This window comes from Vombatus ursinus, unplaced genomic scaffold, assembly GCF_900497805.2.
Source record: "Vombatus ursinus unplaced genomic scaffold, bare-nosed wombat genome assembly UNPS02014797.1, whole genome shotgun sequence".
NCBI lineage: Eukaryota > Metazoa > Chordata > Mammalia > Diprotodontia > Vombatidae > Vombatus > Vombatus ursinus.
In genome coordinates this window covers 14335136-14350904 of record NW_020954575.1, presented here as the reverse complement: position 1 = coordinate 14350904, position 15769 = coordinate 14335136, and the positions used below count along the sequence as shown (strand labels likewise).

The window sequence follows — 15769 nt, the reverse complement described above, 5'->3', positions numbered from 1 at the left end:
AATGAGGAAATGGGTGTCCAAGTAGGGACCCGACTCACTCTAAGTCACAGGAAATGGCAGAGCTGAGATTCACTCAGGTCCCATGACTTACAAGTTCATCACTCATCACTGCACCATGATGCTTCCTGGAGCAGGGCAATAGTGAGGTTTAATTATACCAGTTTACCCCCTTACTGGACTTGCAGAGATAGGGAGTGACCTCTAAGGGAGATTTCCCCCTTACCCTGTCATTCTGTCTGCAGTAACGTTCTGCTTGATTTTAAATATAAAATATATGCTCATATTCTACCTTTAGCTCCTAATTGGCCATACCCTAATGATAAACTTTTGTCAATTACTGGTTGGCATTCATGCTGTCTGGCTTGTATAATACTGAAAATTGTGACAATTATAACTTTTTTTTTGTGCCAGCCAGAATCCCTTTGGTTCCCCCTTTGCTCACCTGCTGAGGTGATGAGTCTCTTGTCTTTTCTGTATTTCTCTGTCCCATGTCCTGCTTCCTTGGGTTGTGGAGCCCTCTGGGGCTTCCCAACGATCATCCCATCCGTCATGCTTTGTTGTACTCAGCTCACCCTCCCTCTTGTTCCTGGTAGTTCCTACTGCTGTTCGTTTTCTCCCTTGCAAGCTTGGAAACAAGCTTGGGAGGCAGGAGTGATGACCCCCTCCTACATTGTGCCCATGGCACATTTCAACAAGAGAAGGTGCTTTTTGCATAGTAAGGTTCCATGAAAATGTATCATGTTGTTTAATTTACCAGGGAAGTATTGAGCAATAGAATGCAGCATCCTCTAGGGCCAAGGGTGTTTTTTTGTTTTGTTTTGTCATTAGCCCAAGTATATAGAAAGCACTTAAAAAATGCTTCTTGAGTAAATGAATGAATGAGCATGTGCTATGGGGCCTGGTGCTGCGCTCTAACTGAAGGAGCATCAAAGGACTAGAGGAGGCCTTGTTTCAATTATCCCTTTTTCAAAAAGTTGGTTTGATGTATGTCATGACCTCAGAATAAACTGGTTGGTATTTTCCCTGCTTATTTGGGTATGGTGATTCTGGGATTCTGGATTCAAAAAGTGAGAAACAAAGCAATTAAAATAAAACTTTTACAGCATATACAGTATTCCACACCCAAAGTCCCCTACCTCTTCGATGAATCTCTCAACTCTTCTCTAGTGTCAAGCTTAGTATAATTGCATAGTGTTTGGAGTTGTTTTGAGTTTTATTTACGTTGTTATAGTAATTATGTACATGTATTATATATAACAATGTAAAGTGAATAAATACAATTTCTATAAAATAAATATAACATCCTATAAATAAAATCTATATACACGATTATATCAATGTAACTAGAACACCCCCACTGTGTAACAGTATATATGTATGTATACATACATGTGTATATATTTGTATGTCTATATACATATATATTTCTTGTTTTGCTAACTTCATTCTGCATCATTTATATTCCTGTCTTTCTGTAGATTCTTATTTGTAATTTTTTTAACTGCATGTCAATCATCCATTACATTCCTGTGCCCCAATTTGTTTAATCATTCCCCGTCCCCCAAGAAGCAGACTCCTACTTATACACAGAATAATCTGTATTTCAAATAACTGAGTCAGTCAGTAAACATTAAGGGCCTATAGTGTGCCAGACACTGGGGATACAAAGAAAGGTAAAAGATAGTCCCTTCCCTTGAGAAGGCCAGGTTTTACTCCTGTAGGTAGGTATACCTGCTCCAAGGTGCCTGGCAATAGGTATATTGGAGTGGAAGAGAGAATTGGGAAGGAGCTCTCTCTGTAGGTACTAGTGGCCTTACTTCTGAAGTTGACTCAGGACTAGAAAAATTACAGGTGAAACTCCCTTCTTGACCCCTAGGAAAGCCATTGGGTCTCCTTCAGTGGCCCTGTGGTCTCTCTGGGTTCCAAGCATGGGGCTCTGTCTGGAGGTTGTCTCAGACATCCAGGAACTGGAAACTGACAGAAAAATATCCTTGAGATAGGAAAAGGGCCAATCTGTGGTTAGAGGTAAAAAAGATCTCAGAGTTTTAGCTCAACCCTCATTTCGACTCGATAGTCCCACTTTCTCACCACAGTCAGCTCCCCTTCTTTCTGGCAGGTTGGAATGGTCATGGTGTGGTGAAAAATGACCTGGGTTCTATCCCTGCCTCTCCCAGCTGTGTATTTTTGAGGAAGCCATTTCTCTACTCATGGACTTAGTCCCCATCTGTGAAATGAAGGAACTTTAACTAGATCTCAGAAATTCCTTCCCACTCCTTCTCCCAGGTTAATATTATGCCAATCAATCCACAGGCATTTAATTCCTACCATGTATGGGCTCTGTGCCAACAGCTGGGAATCCAACTGCTGGAAATCCAAAAGGGTAGGAACTGAATTTAAGAGTTCATTGGTGGAGGGAAATCCTAGGCAAGGAAACTGGTGATTGCATCAGCCCCGGTGGATTCAGTCACCACCTATATGCTGATAATTTTCAAATTTATCTTTCCTAATCCAACCTCTCTGCTGACCTCTGTTCTTACATCTCCAGTTGCTTTTCAGATATCTGGAACTGGATGTCCAGTAGACATCTTAAATTCAATGTACCCAAAAATGAACTCATTACCCTTCTCCTAACACTACCCCTTCCTACCTTTTCTGTTACTGTCAAGGGCAAACCATCCTCCCAGTCCCCCAGGCTCACAACCTAGGAGTCATTCTCAGACTCTTCTATTACTTAATTCCCATATCCAAGCTGTTGCCAAGGCCTATTGATTTAATCTCTGCAACCTCTCTCGAATATGCCTTCTCCTCTCCTCTGACACTGCCATCACTCAGGTTCAGGCCTTCATCACCTCATGCCTGGACAATTGCAATAGCCTGCTTGTGGGCCTGCCTGCCTCAGGACCCAGCTCTAATCCATCCTCCATTGAGCCACCAGAGTGATTTTCTGAAGGACCAGTCTGATCGTATCATACGTCTCCTTGACCTCACCATGCCACCTCTCCCCCAATAAACTCCAGTGGCTCCCTATTGCCTCCAGGATGAAACCCTCTGCTTCACGTTCAGAGGTCTTCAGAGGCCTTCAGAACCTAGTTTCTTTTTACCATTGTTGTTGTTCAGTGGTGTCTGACTCTTCCTGACCCCACGGACCGTAACATGCTAATATCATCCACTGGGTTTTCTTAACAAAGATAAAAGAATGGTTTGCCGTTTCCTTCTCCAGTGCATTACTGCAGTTACAAGGTCACACGGCTAGTAACAATGTCAGGCGGAATTAAAACTCAGGTCTTCCTGACTCCAGGCCAGTGTTCTGAGCTCACCTAGATTCCTACTTTTTTTTTTGTTTGTTTTTTGTGAGGCAATTGGGGTTAAGTGACTTGCCCAGGGTCACACAGCTAGTAAGTATCAAGTGTCCGAGGTCCGAATTTGAAATCAGTTCCTCCTAACTCCAGGGCCAGGGCTCTATCCACTGCGCCACCTAACTGCCCCCTTGATTCCTACTTTTACACTCCTCTTATACCTTACTCCCCAACATTTACTCTTTGATGCAGCGACAACCTTTCAGTTCCATGGACTCCCCTCCTCTTCCCTTTCCTTGCCCCTCCCTCTCCTCGCCCATCCTCTCCCCCCCCTCCTCCCCTGTCCTTGCCCCTCCCCCCCCCCCCCCCCCCTCCTCCCCCCCTCCTCTCTTCTTCCCTCCTCCTCTCCTTTCCTTGCCCCTCCCCTCTCCTCTCTTCTTCCCTCCTCCTCTCTTCCCTCCTCCTCCCCTTTCCTTGCCCCTCCCTCTCCTCTCCCATCCTCTCCCCCTTCCCCCCCTGCTCTCTTCTCTGTTCCCCCCTCCCTCCTCTCCTCCCTTCACTTATCCCCTCCCCCTCTCCTCTCCCTCCCTTGCCTGCTTCCCGGCCCCGCCCCTTTCCCAGGCCCCGCCCCCTGCCGATGGGGGCGGGCTCTGGGCTCTGGGCTCCGGTCTCGGGCCTCCCAGCTCTGGGCTTCAGCGTGAGGTGCGGATTCCTCGGACTCCTCGGGCTCCAGCCGCCGCGTGCGCCGCAGTCACAGCCGCCCGTTTCTCCTGCTCCAGCCTGAGCTTCCCTGGTGAGGACGGCTGGGCCCCCGCTCCCCGCTTGCTGCCGTCCCCGCGGCTACGCCCCAGCAGGCGTTCCCTCCTGCCCTCGTCTCCCCCGTCTGGGGCCCGGCCGGGCCAGCGCCGGCTGGAACCGAGGAGGAGGAAGGGGAGGAATCCCGGCCGAGCGGAAGCTGCTCCTCCGCTCCGGGAGAGCCACGTGGAGCCCGGCGGGGCGCCGGGGGAGGGGTCCTCCAGGACCCCGGAAGGGGGGAGGGCGCAGGGCAGATGCGGTCCCCGCGGTCCCCTCCGCCCCACCCTGGGCCAGGCCGTCCCACGTGGCTGCCTGACCCGGCCGTCTTCTCTCCTCATGCAGGACCATGGCCAACACCGAGCGCACCTTCATTGCCATCAAGCCCGACGGCGTCCAGCGAGGCCTGGTCGGGGACATCATCAAACGTTTTGAGCAGAAGGGATTCCGCCTCGTGGGCATGAAGCTCCTTAGGGTAAGGGGACCCCTCCTTCCCCCTTCCCCAAGCCTCTGGGACCTGGTTTTTCAAAACTCTTTTGATAACTGGATTTCAGTATTATTGGTTTTCTTTGTAATTCCATGTACTTTATGCATTTAGAAACATTATTCTGAGAAGGGGTCCACAAGGGAAGTCCACAGACTCCCGAGGAGTCCGTGACCTAGAATGGTCAGTAGATATTTCAAAGCGCCCCCAGACCTCAGGCATAGCCCATTCTTTGCCCTTTCCCTTGAGAACACTCCTCGCCAACACCCAGCCACCGGTGGGGATGCAGAGGTTCTGGGCTACTCCCGGTTGTCTCCAGCAGCTTATCTGCATGCTTTTGAAATCAGAGCTGAAGAGTCTCTGTGCTCTAATTTTATGAATTAATGTACTGAAGGGGGAGGAAAAAAGAAAACCCAAACCACCCAGCCTGATCGCCATTTTTTCTGCTCCTCCTTCAACTCTTTCCTGTCCCTTACTGGGAGGGGGGGGCTGATTGGGGACGGCCTTCTCCCTTCCGGGGGGCGGGCAGCTGGCTGAATGACAGATGCCCTTGGCTAAGGTGATTTGTCCCTCTCCTTCTGTGACCCATAAGGATCCTTCTTCCACTTCAGACCTGTCTCTAGCTTCCCTCAACCTTAGGGATGGCAGCTGAGAGAGAAAATCAAGCCTTGGTCACTCAAATGCTCCATCTTCATGGCAGGAAACCTTTATGGAGGATTAAAGCCTTTGCAGTTCTTTTTCCTGAAATACTCAGATATTTTAATTCTGCCTTGTTGTATACAACAAAATGTCTGCCCACGTGGCTTGGATTCATAGGATTAGTAACTAGTGGACCATGTTATCAAAGAAAATAGTTAAGTGAGGTTGGGTTGGAGTTACAAAGTCCGGGGCTGGTCAAAATCTTCAGAGTAAACAATTTTAAGAGATGTTGCCCTCAGAGGCAATCTGACACAACCTGTATGTACATAAAACAGCAGTCCCTTCTGGTATCCCTGAAAGGTAGTAACCTGGTGAGGGGGACCCAGACCAGTGCCTCTAGGCGCTAGAGTCTAGGGGAAGGCAGACCATTCCACTTTCTGACAGTCTTAACTGTTCAGAAGTTTTTCTTTGTATTGAGATGAAATCTCCTTCTCTAATTGGCTTCTACTAGTTTTACCCTCAGGGTAAAAAGAAAAGTTTAATCTTACCTGTCCAAATGGACAGCCATTCAAATACTTGAAGCATTTAAGGCTAAACATGCTCAGTTACTTGAATGGATTTTTCCCACCATTCTTAAATATATTTTTATTTATTTTGTTAAATATTTCCTGATTATATGTAAATTTTTTTTAACATTCCTTTTTAAAATTTTGAGTTCCAAATTCTCCTCTTCTTTACTACTCCTCCCCACCCCTTGAGAAGGCAACCATTATGATACCGATTATAATGTGAAGTCATACAAAAAATTTCCATGTTAGTTATGTTTCCTTGAATGGATTTTTGTATATCCCCTCATAATCCTGGTTGTTGCCCTATGGACTACCTGATTCAGTGTGTAGAGTGATGTCTTCCTCCTTTCCCAGCTGCCTTCAGAGTATAATATAGGTGATTTATCTGTATGCAGATGCTGAATTTGCCCGAGTTTTTAGAAAACACCTTGTTGGCCGAAGTGGTGTTAATCTCCCTTCCTCTTCTCCCGTCTCATACTTGGATAGGGAGACTACAGGGTCTTCCTCTAGTAACCCCCATTATTATGTGCCCTTAGGCCTCAGAGGAACATCTGAAACAGCACTATGTTGATCTGAAGGACCGGCCATTTTTCCCTGGGCTTGTGAAATATATGAACTCAGGGCCTGTTGTAGCCATGGTAAGTATCTATGTGCTTGAAGCCAAGGGTTACTGGGTTACCATTTCCTAGGAACTTTGCCTTAAAATCTAGCTTACAAGCCTTTGCCTTACATTATTCTTCATTATGTGATTTAGTTCAATAAAGACTTAACAGAGCAATTGCTGGGTGCAAAGACACTGGGGGTTTAGGGTTACCAAGAATTGCTACTGTTCTTTATTTTATTAAATTTTTATATTTTGTTTATTTTACAAGCATTTATTCTCTATCCTTTCTACTTACTTTCCCAGTTGAACAATTAAAAATAAAACCCTCATAACGAATTGCATAAACCAGCAAAACAAATTCCCACGTTGGCCATGTCCAACAGTTTGTCTCATCTTGCATTTTAATAGCTAGCTAGCATTTAGATAGTGCTTTAATGTTGGCAGAGATCTTTACAAACATTTGATCCTCAAAACAACCCTTGGGAGGTAGTGCTATTATATCCATTTTACAGATGAGGAAGTTGAGGCAGACAGGTTAAGTGACTAGTGTCTGAGGCTGGATTAGAACTCTGATTCTAGAATTCTGATACCAGGATTAGCTGTCTACCCACTGTGCCACCTAGCTTCATACCTTTACACTTCTTTTGAAGTAGGTGGGTAGCATGCTTCATCTTCTGTCCTCTGGAATCATGTAAGGGGTTGATATTTGAACCTTATTTTATAGGGGGAATAAAAAGTTCCAATAAGACTATTTCCCAATGGAATGGAGCTTACAGTGTGTTTGTAATGCTCTCTCATTTTAGCGGGTGCAGCTAGGAAAGGTGATTGAATTTTAGGAAAAGGAGAGAAGACAAAAATGACCTGATGTACCAGGGCAAAATAGAGTATGGTTTGAATGGCTTCATTCTTTGGATTCTGGCTGCCCACCAAAAAGGCTGCTGTTAGAAGTTTTTTCCTTGATAATTTTGAGTTCTAATTAAAACATACTTTCAAGGTGGTCATGTGGAAAGGAAGAGAAAATGGAGGGAACAGTATGGTAGGCTGCTTTTTCATCGATTATATCCCACCTGTGTGGGTCTTGGAGGAAGTGAAAGCAATAAGCAAATGACATCCTGAGTGGGGGTTGTCATAGACTGGCCTGTCAAGGTGGCACTTGCCTTACCTGCAGAAATCAAGGAAAGCCTTGTAGAGAGGAGTCTTGGATTAGGAGTCAGGAGACCTGGATTCAGTTCCTAGCTTTGCTGTGTGACTCTAGGCCTCAATTTCTTCATCATTAAAATGTGAATTTTGAACTGGTGATCTCATATAATTTCTTTTTTTATCTCTGTCCTTTTCCCTACCTGGTGCCACCATCCCTTTAAAACCCTGCTCAAAACTCATCTTTACTCTTTATCATTCCATCCTAGGCTAATCACTATTCATTCTTTTACCGATGTGTATTCTTTTCTGAAGTTTTGTATTTCTCAAGTCATTTTATCTCTCTCTCTCTCTCTCTTTTTTTTTTTTTTTTGGTGAGGTAATTGGGGTTAAGTGACTTGCCCAGAGTCACACAGCTACTGTTATGTGTCTGAGGCTGGATTTGAACTCAGGTCCTCCTGAATCCAGGGCTGGTGCTTTATCCCAAGCACCACTCATTCTCTCTTTTCTCCCAAACTAGATAGGGACCTGCTTGAGATAAGGAGTTGGGGATTGTTTTGTTTTTTCTCTTTATAACTATAATGTTGGGAACAAGGTTGTCTATATGCCAGGGGCTACTCTGTACCATGACTAGTCAGAACATAAACCTAATGTGAATTTTTTGTTTTGCCTTTCTTTCCTTGCTATGGAGGTTTGGGAGGGCTTGAATGTGGTGAAGACAGGCAGAGTGATGCTGGGAGAGACCAACCCTGCTGATTCCAAGCCAGGCACCATTCGTGGGGACTTCTGCATTCAAGTTGGCAGGTAAATTCTGGGAATTTTAAGGCCCCTCGCTGAGGAGTAAAAAAATTCCATTGCTTTGATTACATTTATATGTAGGGTATATAACCCTGATGGATGAAAATCCAAGTTTATAAAAAGCTGACAAAGTAGGCAGTGTTCACTATCCTCAGAGGTGGGGTATAGTGATTGATAGAGCTGGCTTTGAAACCAAAATACCTGGTTCAAGTCCGGCCTTTGACACAGATTGGTTTTGTGACCCTGGACCAGACACAGTCTCTCAGTGTCCTGGGCAACTCTGCCCAGTGAGACTAAAAAGTTGCAGAGAAGGTGCCAGTCTACATTGATAGAGGGAGTTCTCTATACTGATGTAATCGTAAGGTCAGTCTATATCCCATCACTGAAAAAAATTGGGAGTTAAAAAAAAAAACCCTCAACAGTAGCAACCTTTCCTACTGCATTTAAAATAATCCAATTTATAAGATTGAAATATGCAAGGGAACTGCTTAAATATCAGCATGCTGGTTCTATTCTCCTAACCATAAATGATGAGGGAGTTGGGTGAGGATTCATGCTCTCTTAGCCAGATCTGTGTCTAGGCAGGCCTTTTAATATTATAGATTTAGGGTTGGAAGGTCTGAGATAGCATCCCTTCATTTGCTAAAATTTGGGAAGGAGTCATTTACTGGCCTTAAGGGGGTATGGGGGAGGAGGAATTTAATGACAGCAGTAAAGATGCTGTGACAAGGATTCTGTTAATTGGCAGTTTGGGTAATCTAATCTGCATTAGTGTAGTTACTTGTATGAACAAACACACTTAATGGGTGTTGGTCACTACTTGCTCTTCTAAGCAATATGACTTCCTGAATCACCAGGTCTCACTTGAGGGGTACTAGAAACACTTGGTGTTTTTAAATAGCTGTTAATTGTTTGTTTACAACATGGTAACTGATAATTATTATTTCCTTAGGAACATCATTCATGGCAGTGATTCTGTAAAAAGTGCTGAGAAGGAGATCAGCTTATGGTTTAAGCCTGAAGAGCTGGTCGACTATAAGTCTTGTGCTCATGACTGGGTCTATGAATAAGGATTTTAAAAGTGGATTTAGACTGGACCTACTCCTTTTAGTAGCTGTGGTATGCGTGTGTTATGTCTTCATCACTGAGTGAGAGTGTGTGTGTGTATGTATGTCTGTATGTCTGTATGTCTCCATCCCTGAATACAACATTTCATGCCAGGGGATTGAAAGGAATTGGAACCATTGTTTTCTAAAACAACCCTGTAATCCTGTTCAATAAAGCAATCTTGTGTGGTTATTGAGTTGAAAACTTCTGGATTTTAAATAAGTTAATTGAAACCCTGACATGTTGCATTCATGATAGCTTGCCCAATCAAGGTCACACAACTGACAGGTTGGGATTCACATACAGGTAGGTCCCCTTGCAACACTCACTCTGCTGGCTTGCTTCCTTCCAACTTCAATTGGTCCAGTTAGTACAAGGAAGCTCATCTATACCCTTTCTCCATCAAGCGCTGAGCACTTAATATTAAACTTGTACTATTGCTCATCATACTCCATGTGTACAGTGGTTTGCCACTCTTATTTCTACTGTCATAGCCTGTATGGGTTCCTTTCCCTGCTTACAGCTTGAACTGGTCTCTGCTTCTAGTCCCCACTCATTTTGGTCCATTGTCCACATAGCTGCTAAAGGGATTTTTCTAAAGGCTAAGTGATCATGTCACCCCTGCTCTTCGGTAGCACTGACTTTGTAGGGTCAGATATAAAGTCCTCTTTTTGTCTACTTAACTGTTTTCCTAGTGTAAGCTTCTTCCCTGGAGAGGAACTTGCTGTCCCTTGCAGGTGACACGCCTTGTTGCCTTTTGTGTTGGCCATCCCTTAGCCTAAATGCTCTGTCTCTTACAATTTCTGGCTTCAAGACAACTCAAATACCTATTTACGCAGGATGCCTTTTCAGGTCAAAAGGTGAGTTCCCTTCCACTGTTGGGCCACCACCCAGGGCACCCTCCCCACTTCTCCATCTGAGGCTGCCAGAACCAAGGTGCTTGATTGCACATGACTTGGAGATAAGAAGTTATCAACTTTACTCCTAGGGAGACAGTGGACTACCAAGATTTAGTATCTGCCTGGCTGGCCTCTGTCATTCACATCCCAGGCATGTCATCTGACTTGATCTGGCCCCGCATTGCACCCTGATATGACTTCCAGGCTTTTCCCATTCTCTGTTTTCTATTTGTATGCTTAGAACTTAGCACAATGCTAGGCACACAGCATTTAATAATTTTTTTTTTTGCATTCATTGATGGATCTTGATTTATATTTATATATCTCCTCCATTAGAATGTAATCTTGAGAACGGTGTGGAGGGGGGTGGTGTTTTTGCATCCGAAGCATTTAGCATAGTGCCTGTATTTAATTCACTAATAGGTGAGTGCAAAATTAAGATAAGCAGTTAGTGTTTGCAGGGTAAAGATGTTATGAGGAATTCAGCTGGGCTTCGTGGGAAAAGATAAATTGGGGTCTTGGACAAAGGGTCCACTGTGGGACAGTGGTGAGGGTAATATTCTGGTGAGTAAACAAGCTTCGAGTTCATGAGGTTTGGGTGAATAGAAGAGAGAGCCTGACGTACAAGTACTGGATGTGGAATCAAGAAAGACCTGGGTTTAAACCCCACCAGTTGGGTGACTACTGGCAAATTACTTAACCTTGGCACTCAGTGACTTGCAAAATGAAGGGGCAAGGGGGACATAATAGCACTTTTCTCATTGGGTTGTGAAGATTAAGGAAATGATGTTGGTAATCTGCAAATCTTAGTCCTACCTGAGTGCTTCTGAAGTTGGTTCTACAACTAAATAATTGGTAAATTACCAAGCAGAACTAGATAAAGTGTCTGGTTTAGCATGGAAACTTTAAACAGGTTAATAACATGAATGAGAATGAAAACTCTTGAGACAGTAAAAGAAAGCTAGCCCGGGAAACTTAATTCACCAGGGGAACAGCTCAAAACCAATTAAGTTATATAGGAAGCAGAATAGTGGCTAATTAAATCCAAGTAACTATTATGTGCAAAACACTGTATTATGTAGTCCCCATCATCAGAGATGAGAATGTAACAGGAGATACTAATTTACCACATGTTTAGGTGCCTACTTGGTACAAGGCATAAAGCACTTCCAACAAAAAACCCAGTCTCTGTCCTCTAGGAACTTAAATTCTACTGGGAATATAACTGAATACAGAAGGAAGAAAAGTACTAACAACTGGGGAGTTCCAATAGGCCCTGAAGATAGCACTTGAGCTAAGCCTTGAAGAATCTACAAGGTGGAAAGTAAGAAAGGAATTTCAGCGATAGGCAAGGGAAGGGACATGGCAGATGGTATGTTAAGTTTGGTGAGCAAAGGAATTCATGAAAGTAATAGAAGTTTGGAGAGGTAAGTGGGAATATTTTAAGGTCAAGAAAATTCTAAGTGAGTTAGGTGGGGCTAGATGGAAATTTGGGAATATCTAGTTGATCTGGAATGTTGAGTGCCCAAGAGACATGAAAAACCTCCCTCTGTGTATTGCAGGAAGTGGGGCACTAGGTGTGGAACACTGCATATATAGTCAGGCACTGTCAGGTATTGGTTAGCTAATTAAAACCAAACCAAACCAAACCAAACCAAACCCTTTTAACAAATATGCACAGTGAAGACAAATTCCCCCACTGGCCATGTCCAAAAGTATATGTCTCATTCTTCATATTTGAGTCCATCACCTCTTTCTTAGGAATTTGATGGAATCCTTTATCATCAGTCTTGGATTTGTGACTGGTTATTGCATTTATCAAAGATCTTAAGTCTTTCAGAGTTGTTTATCTTTATGGTATTGTTTTTATTATATAAACTATTTTCCTGGTTCTGATCACTTCAGTCTGCATGGGTTTATACAAGATTTCCCAACTTTCTCTGAAGTCATTTGCCATCATTTTATGACATAAAAGTATTCTATTGTATTCATATACCATAATTTGATGAGTTATTCCCTACTTGCAGGGCACCCCTTAAATCTCCTTGGAAAATAGGCCTTGTAGTGGAATAACTGGGGCAAAGGGTTGCACAATTTGGTAACTTTATGAGTATAGTTATACATTGCTTTTGTTAAAATAAAAAAAAAATTTTAAAAAATTGATCAAAATTCACCTTTTCTGACTCCTACTTTCTTTGCCCCATTGCAAAAGAAAAACAAAACCTCTGTAACAAATATGCATAGTGCACCCTGAGAACACCCTTTTCTCTGTCAGGAGCTGGGTAACCTGTTTCATTGAGTCCTCTAGAATCAAGGTTGATCATTGTGTTGATCAGAGTTCTTACGTCTTTCAAAGCTATTTGTCTTTAAAAAGCTGTTATTGTACTCCGGGTTCTAATCACTTTTCATGGCATCAATTTGTACAAGTCTTCTCGGGTTTCCCTAAAACTGTTCCCTTTATCCTGTCTCACAGCATAACGGTATTCCATCTCATGTATATACCATAATTTGTTCAGCCATTCCCCAACTGAGGGAAATCTTTTAGATCTCTTGGGGGTACTGGCTTAGTAGTGGCAGTAATACGGCTGGATTGAAGGGCATGCATAATTTAATGGTTTTTAATATAATTCCAAATTGCTTTTATTTGTTTTTCAATTAACAAGCATTTAATTTTTTCAACCACTCTCCCAATTAAGGAGGGAAAGGGAATGGAATAAGCATTTATATAGCACCTACTATGGGCCAGGTACTATGCTAAATGCTTTACAGATTTCTCATCTGAACCTCAAAAGAACCCTGAGAGGTAGGTGCTGTTAGGACCCACATTTTACAATTGAGGAAACCGAGGAAAACAGAGGTGGCAACTTGCTTAAGAGTCACACAATTAGTATCTGAGGCCAGATCTGAAATAAAAAAAGAGAAAAAACCCTTACAGCAAATTTACAAAGCCAAGCAAAACAAATTCAGCATCCAAAAATCCATGTCTCATTCTCTATCTTGAATACCTTGCCCCCTCGGTAGGACAGATGTTCGTCATTGCTTTGATCAAGAGATTGTAAGCTTATCACAGTTGTCTATATCACATGGCTGTTAGGGTTCTCTTGGTTCTGCTTATCTCATTGCCGGTTTTCTCTGAACCCCTTTCATAATTTCTAATGGCACAACAGTGTTCTACTATATCCACATATAATTTGTTCATCCATTCCCCAATGATGGGTACCCCCTTAGTTTCCTGTTATTTACCATAACAAAAAGAGCTGCTACAAATATTTTTGTATGTACTGACTTTTTCTTTTCCTTCTTTGATCTTTTTGGGGATATAGGCTTAGTGAGTTATTGCTGGGTTGAAAGTTTAATGACTTTTGGGGGATGGTTTGTTTTCCAAAATGGTTGGACACTCCACAATTCCATCAACATTAATCAATGCCCCTGTTTCTCCATTGCCTCTCCAAAATTCTTTTTATCAGAGAAACTTGCTGCAAACATTTTTTCCCAGTTAACTATTTCCCTTCTAGTTTAGCCACACTGGTTTCGTTTGTGCCAAATCTTTTCAATTTTATGTAATCAAAACTGTCTATTTTATCTTCTGTGATCTTCTCTATCCCTTGTTTGGTTATGAATGATTCACCTATCCACAGATCTTCAATTAAAATTTCTTCCTTGTTTCTATAATTTATGATGTGACCTTTTATATTAAGTACTGTGTCTATTTGGAGCTAAATTCCACTGCTGTGATATGTTACGTATGGTGCGTATCATGTGAGGTGTTGGTCTAAAGCTAATTTCTGCCAGAATTGGCCATGTCCAAATATATATGCTTGTCTGTGCAAGTGCATGCGTATCTGTTTCATTTTGCAGAGTCCACCTCTCTATCAGGAAGTGGGTAGCATATTTTATCATCAGTCCTCTGAAACCATGGTTGGTCATTATGTTGATTAGAGTTCCAAAGTCTTTCAAAGTTTTTTTGTCTTTAAAATGTTGTTATTGTATCAGTTGTTCTCCTGGTTCTGATCACCTCACTCTGCAATCAGATCATATAAGTCTTCTCACATGGTTTCATTTCTTACAGCACAGTAGTATTCCATCATATTCATATACCTTAATTTGTTTAGCCATTCTCCAATTTATAGAGAAACCCTCAGCTTTGTCACCTCATTCTTTGTCACCTCAAAAAAGCTATAAATATTTTTGTACATCCTTAGGAGTTTGTTTTGCTTGTTTGTTATCCCTCTCTTAATCTACTCTCCCTCTAATTTCCCCCACTCTTCTCTCCCTGTTGAGTAATATATATATATATATTTTGGTACCCAACTATGTGTGTGTGTGTGTGTGTGGGTAAGTATTTTTCCCTCCTTTGATCAGTTCAGATAAGAGTGAGGTTCAAGTATCCGTTGCTTCCCAGCACGCCCTTGTTTGTATAGATATAGATGTCAATTTGCAAACTTGGATTATGTGAACTAATTTTGCCCCTGCTCCTTGCCTTACTGTGCTTCCTCTCTTCTAAGATTATCAGGGCAAAACAGAATCATTCCCAGACCATGCCTCCCTGCATGACCCCACAGGATCATTTTCCTGCCAGGCCCACCCTTCTTTGGTGTTATTCCCTTTCATTTTACATACCAAGACACTGCCAACCTTGCTGTTTCTACCTCAACGCCATCTCTTACATCTGTCTGTTTCCTTCTACTTATACAGTCACCACCCTAGATCAAGTCCTCATCACCTCTCCCCTAGACTACTGCAATGGCTTCTTATTTGGTCTTTGTGCCTCAAGTTTTTCCCCACTCCAATCCATCCTCCACACAGCCACCAAGGTGGTTTTCCTCAGTCCTGGCTTTGTTGATACCATTTCTGCACTCAAACTCCAGGGGCTTCTCTGCTGTCTTTTAGAGGCCTTCTCAACCAGATCTTCCAGCTTTATTATGTGTTATTCTTTATCCTGCCCTCTATGGTCCAGGTGAACTGGCCTTCTTTCTTCCTCATCAAACACTTCATCTATCCTCTCTAGGTTTTTTTGCACTGGCTGTCCCCTGTGCCTGGAATGTGTTCTCTTCCTTACTGCCTCCTCAAAGAATCCTTTACTTCCTTCAAGACTCAGGATTCTACATTCTACAAGAAGACTTTCTTGATCTTCTCACTTCCTAGTGCCCTCCATAATTACCTTGTATTTAAAATCCTGTCATTTCTTTAAATGTTTGTCAGCTGACTGAATGGCCCTCTCTCTGAAGCAAGGTGAAGGAATGATATATCCAAAAGCTGGGTTGAACATAACACAATCAAACATCCAGTGAGTGGGGCTGGCTAGTTTGGGGCACGGAGGATCATTAACCATCTACCCCAAAACACAAAATTGGTTTTGCCATACCCCTGAAAGTTCTTAAAATTTCCTGATGCAAATATTTTAGATATGAAGACATCATTAGTGGAAATAAAACTGGTAATTT

General features: G+C 42.8%; 1 protein-coding gene across 1 annotated transcript; it reads left to right on the top strand.

The window, feature by feature from the left end:
• The first annotated feature begins 3967 nt into the window (after positions 1–3967).
• On the top strand, positions 3968–9630 carry NME2 (NME/NM23 nucleoside diphosphate kinase 2). The gene is made up of 5 exons (XM_027870346.1): positions 3968–4089; positions 4434–4563; positions 6317–6418; positions 8213–8325; positions 9272–9630. The coding sequence occupies exons 2-5, from the start codon at positions 4438–4440 to the stop codon at positions 9387–9389; spliced, it is 459 nt and encodes a 152-aa protein (XP_027726147.1). The 5' UTR covers positions 3968–4089; positions 4434–4437; the 3' UTR covers positions 9390–9630.
• The last annotated feature ends 6139 nt before the right edge of the window (positions 9631–15769 follow it).

Coding starts and splice junctions, on each gene's coding strand:
- NME2 (XM_027870346.1), top strand. CDS start 4,438: ATGGCCAACACCGAGCGCACCTTCATTGCCATCAAGCCCGACGGCGTC. Junction 6,419..8,212: donor CAGGGCCTGTTGTAGCCATG/GTAAGTATCTAT, acceptor CTTGCTATGGAG/GTTTGGGAGGGCTTGAATGT. Junction 8,326..9,271: donor TTCTGCATTCAAGTTGGCAG/GTAAATTCTGGG, acceptor TTATTTCCTTAG/GAACATCATTCATGGCAGTG.